Source organism: Apis dorsata, unplaced genomic scaffold (assembly GCF_000469605.1).
Source record: "Apis dorsata unplaced genomic scaffold, Apis dorsata 1.3 scaffold_331, whole genome shotgun sequence".
In the NCBI taxonomy this organism is placed as follows: Eukaryota; Metazoa; Arthropoda; class Insecta; order Hymenoptera; family Apidae; genus Apis; species Apis dorsata.
The window spans coordinates 474,659-479,128 of NW_006263599.1; the positions used below are offsets into that span (position 1 = coordinate 474,659).

At 41.3% G+C, this 4,470-nt stretch overlaps 1 protein-coding gene across 5 annotated transcripts in view; it reads left to right on the forward strand.

The window, feature by feature from the left end:
* Positions 1-4,470, forward strand: part of LOC102681032 — a 29,855-nt gene extending 25,385 nt beyond the window's left edge. For 4 of the 5 annotated variants that reach the window (XM_006617933.2, XM_031511591.1, XM_031511592.1 and 1 more), the window contains 4 exons: positions 97-2,569; positions 2,641-2,962; positions 3,082-3,281; positions 3,759-4,031. In XM_006617933.2, the coding sequence (XP_006617996.1) occupies positions 97-2,569; positions 2,641-2,962; positions 3,082-3,281; positions 3,759-3,927 (3,164 nt within the window). In that variant the 3' untranslated portion in view covers positions 3,928-4,031. Of the gene's footprint in view, positions 1-96; positions 2,570-2,640; positions 2,963-3,081; positions 3,282-3,758; positions 4,034-4,211 lie in introns of those variants that run through there. The other variant, XM_031511594.1, reaches the window with a different exon arrangement.

Below are 4,470 nucleotides of genomic sequence, written 5' to 3' on the forward strand. Positions count from 1 at the left end.
ATAAATCGATGAAGTTGATACTCGAAAAATTAATTTAAAAAGGTCGAACGATAATAAATGAACAAATTTATTTATTTATTTTTTCTTTCGAAATAGCTTTAGTGGACGACAGATTGCAGACGCCTTGCAACAAACCTGGAAAACATCATTGTCCGTGCGAGGAGGAGGACATTCCACCACCATCACCAGTGATTTCGAGACAAAACCGCGAGAGGAAACGTCGCCGATCGCTTCCCTGTGGCCCTACGGATACGAACAACTGCGTAACGATTCAACCGATAGCTCTTCCCTCGGTGCAGGAAACTGTAACGCAAGAAATAAAAGATATTCAAGGTTCGAGCTATTCGAAATGCCCGTCCGAGATCGTGAACAATCGTAGCGTCAAGTCTGCGCAGAATCAGAACTGCAAGTTCGAGGAGAACGCCATCAGGAATCGGAAGAATTTGAACGCCGATAATCTAGAGCGGTGCTTCAAGACGCAATTGAACATCGACGGGCGGGAAGGAAACATGGAGAAGCGGTACAAGCGAACGATTGAAGATTCTGATTTGAAATCGAATTGCAAGGAGAAGCAGTGCAATTTGGAGAAGAAGCACAAGGAGACGGAGAAGTCTACGACGGAGAAGAATGGAATATTGGAGAATTTGATACCGTTCAATTCCTCGTTGCCATGGTCTTTCGTCGAATCTTGGAACAACAGCAATGCGAACGGGAAGTGTGCTTTTCAGAGCTTGCGCGCGAACAGGGAAAGCTATTTCAACGATTCTGAGAGAATCAACAAACCGCCAGTCAGCAAGGATTCGAGCCTCGTGATCAATCCGTTTAGGCAACCTAGTCCGTTCCACGAATCAAATCCCGGTCCTTCGACGAATAACCGACTCAAGCAAGATTCCTTCAACTCCTCTTGCACGGTGCATCAAAGCTGCGTGAAATCGTCGAACAAATTATCCGAAGCGAATCCTGGACTGGAAGCTCTGGAGGAAGTCAACAATAGGGGGAGGTCTGGGAAGGATTTGAGCCAGTTGATATCGAAACTGTCGTTCCCCGAGGACAAGGACAAATCGAAGGAGGAGGGAGGTTTCTTGGATTGGTTCAGTAAAGTTCCTGGACGAGTTCTCGGGGTCGCGCCGACCAGTGGCTTCGTGGAGAACAAGGTGAAAGCGACAAATTTGAAGAGTCAAGAGCAACAGCACGGGAATGAAGTGAGATTTAAAAATTGCAACTTGGAGTTGAGCCAGCAGGAATTCGACGAGGTTCTGGCTGTATTGAGGGCTCGTACACCGTCGGAGCGGAAGAGGACGAGTATCAGGACGATTAAGAAACGGGAGAAGTTGGAGAAATCCGTGGAGGATGGATCGGACAAATCGATAGGGAAATATGCAAATTTGGAGAGCATCGAGTGTTCGACCAACAACATAGTGAACCGTGCGAAGGCCTGCGAGGGTTGTAACCACAAGTTGTGTAGGAAAAATGACCAACAAGCTTTAGAGAAGACCAATTTCGTTGAGATTTATGGCAATAAGAATATTTATAATCCTCAAAAACGCGAGAAACTCGAGAGCGACGAGCCGAGCGAGGATCTGCAGGCGATCAAATGCAATAATTCCGAGAAACGGACGAACGACGCTATGGACTGTTTGCAAAACGTATCTAACAAAGCGGATATATTATTGGGAGCAATTTTACGAACCAGCAAAGACCGAGGGAATCTAACGGAGATTCCGAATGGGACCAAATCGAGGTCCGTGTTGCCAACGGCCATCAACGAAACGGAAAGCAATCGAAATAACGTGGCTTGTGAGAAGATGCGTCAGGAGCAGAAAACCGTGCCGTTCGAGGATGAGAAGTTCCTGCCTATGGCGCTCAACAAGAGGTTTAATCGGTTCCGACAACTCTTCAAAAAGGAGCAAGAGAAAAAAGTTCCTGCAACGACAGAGGACAATTCGCAAGACGCGATACAATACTTAGGCCAACGTTCGTTCTCGTACAACAACGTCCAGCCCAGCCTGCACGATCCAAAAAATTTGAGGGATAGCAAAGCGAAGAGGAGAATAGACTTCTCAAACTTCGGCGGAGAGAGAGAGGCGGAAAAGCGTGACGGAAGACCTGATCCTTCAGAGCTTAGTACAAATGGCGCACATCAAAATTCACGAATCTATAGTACAAATTACAAAGAGGGCAGCGGCGACTACGACGAAGTCGAGGTGTCCAAACGGCAAAATAGACTGCATAGTACAAACGAGGATGACGGAGTGGTGGAGCTCGACGATGAAGAGGACGAAGAAATTGTATCGAAACTTTGCAAAGATTCTGTTTCGAATGTCGGGAAGAAAATTCGAAACTACAATCTCGGCAAAGACATCGTCACGGATGACGACGAAACGATGGACAAGGCTGTACCAACTGCCATCGAACAGGAGAGATTTCGCCGTTCCTTGGAGAACGCAGCTTCGATGGTGTTTCACAGTAGAACAGGCTTGCCCTTGACGTCCAGTCCAGCTCCGTTGAGAAGAGGCAGCTGTTGCTTCGATTATGATAGCAGTCTGAATTCTGTCTCCTCGAAGAGAAGGTATGATATCGTGTCGAAAGTCGAGCCCCCCCTCTCCCCCCCTTTCGTTGACAACAAGCTTTTCGTTTCAGCGCTCTGTTCGAATTGAACACTCCGCCAAGTCCGGGCGCAGTGTCTTTGGAAGAGGCTGATCGAGAGGCCGAGAATGCAGGCGAAGGGGAGGAAACACCGAAGAGACGCTCGACTTCCCGCAGTAGACCGCAAAGTCACGCCCTTCTAGGCAGCTTCGAGGAATCGGCTTTGAATGGTAGACTCGAACCAGTGTCGACCGTTCACGGTTTCACGGCGGAATTGGGCGCCAGTGGTTCCTTCTGTCCGAAACATCGAAAGCTTCCAGTCACTGTGTTCTTCTATACGCTTGGTGACAATGATAAAGTTTCTACGCCCTATCTCGTATGTACATCTACGTTCCTTTTTATTATATATATATATATATTTTTTTTGTCTTAATTTTGCGTTTGAATAATATATATTTAAAGCGTAAGAATGAAACGATTCCTGTTTCTTTTTAGGCACATATTAATTTGGGCAAAAAGGGCTACCAAGTACCAAGAAGCGGTACTATCCAAGTAACGCTTCTCAATCCTTTGGGTACAGTCGTTAAAATGTTCGTAGTACTATACGATCTTTCTGATATGCCACCACGATCTCATACTTTTTTACGTCAGAGAACATTGCGGGACAAAACACTACGCTACCTCGTACATCTTAGGTATATCTCTGTTTCTATTAAACATATCAAATTTTATCCATTTTGTAAAGATTTTAAGATTTTAATTATCCATTATCTATAGATGTATATATTCATTAATTAAAATTTTAATGCTTTCATGATCTGTATTCGCAACGATAATCGAGGCTTCTTCGTATAAATAATCTCAAAATAAACATATATGCTGTGTGTACAAATGTACATTTTTATGTACATTTTCATATCAATGCAGGTATCTCGAAGCCACGATTATTAATTTTTTTTTTTATTCTTAAACTTTCCTTTTATATTTCTGACAACTTTTTCTATTTTACATTTTTATTTTTTCATTTCTCTTTTCTACAACTGATTTTCAATTAATTAAAATTACATATAAATTGTTGTCCATCGATACGCAACTTGATTAAATATTTTCACGTAATAAATAAAAGTAAAAATTCTGCGTTATGATGTTAAAACTAAATTGTTTCGTTTCAGATTTATGTCCGGTAAGTCAGGCCGAATTTACTTGCACACGGACATTCGTATGATTATTTGTCGCAAGTCCGATGTGGACACAGCGTCGGATTTCGGGTCAGAACCACCAAAGGAATTACGAAGCTACATCCATGGCCCTACCAATCCGAAATTTTCGCCAAGGTGCTGAGCCACATGGCTCTTTCCATGGGGTTGCTGTCAATCACTCCGCTCGCCTAGTCCCCTTTGCGCAGAGGTTTAACAGAGATCAATTTTTTTTTTTTTTTTTTTTTTTTTTTCTTTTTTTTTTTTTTTTTTTTTTTCTTTTTTTTTTTTTTTTTTTTTTTCTTTTTTTTTTTTTTTTTTTTTTTCTTTTTTTTTTTTTTTTTTTTTTTCTTTTTTTTTTTTTTTTTTTTTTTCTTTTTTTTTTTTTTTTTTTTTTTCTTTTTTTTTTTTTTTTTTTTTTTTTTTTTTGAAAATTCGGAGACAGGTCTTCCCTTTGGGATTCGATATTAAAAGAAAAGTATGAAAGTTGAGAGAAACGAGTGTAGCATTTGCAAAAAAGAATTCTGGATCTTTGTAAAAGGAAGGAAAAAAACCTTTGTGGAAATGGTCTTCTCGAGAGGAGGAAAGAAGATTGTAAAAAGAATGGTTAAATCGAGAGAAAGATTTTATAGTGAGATCATGCTTCGCAAAAAAAGAAAAAAAAAAAAGAAAAAAAAAAAAAAAAAAA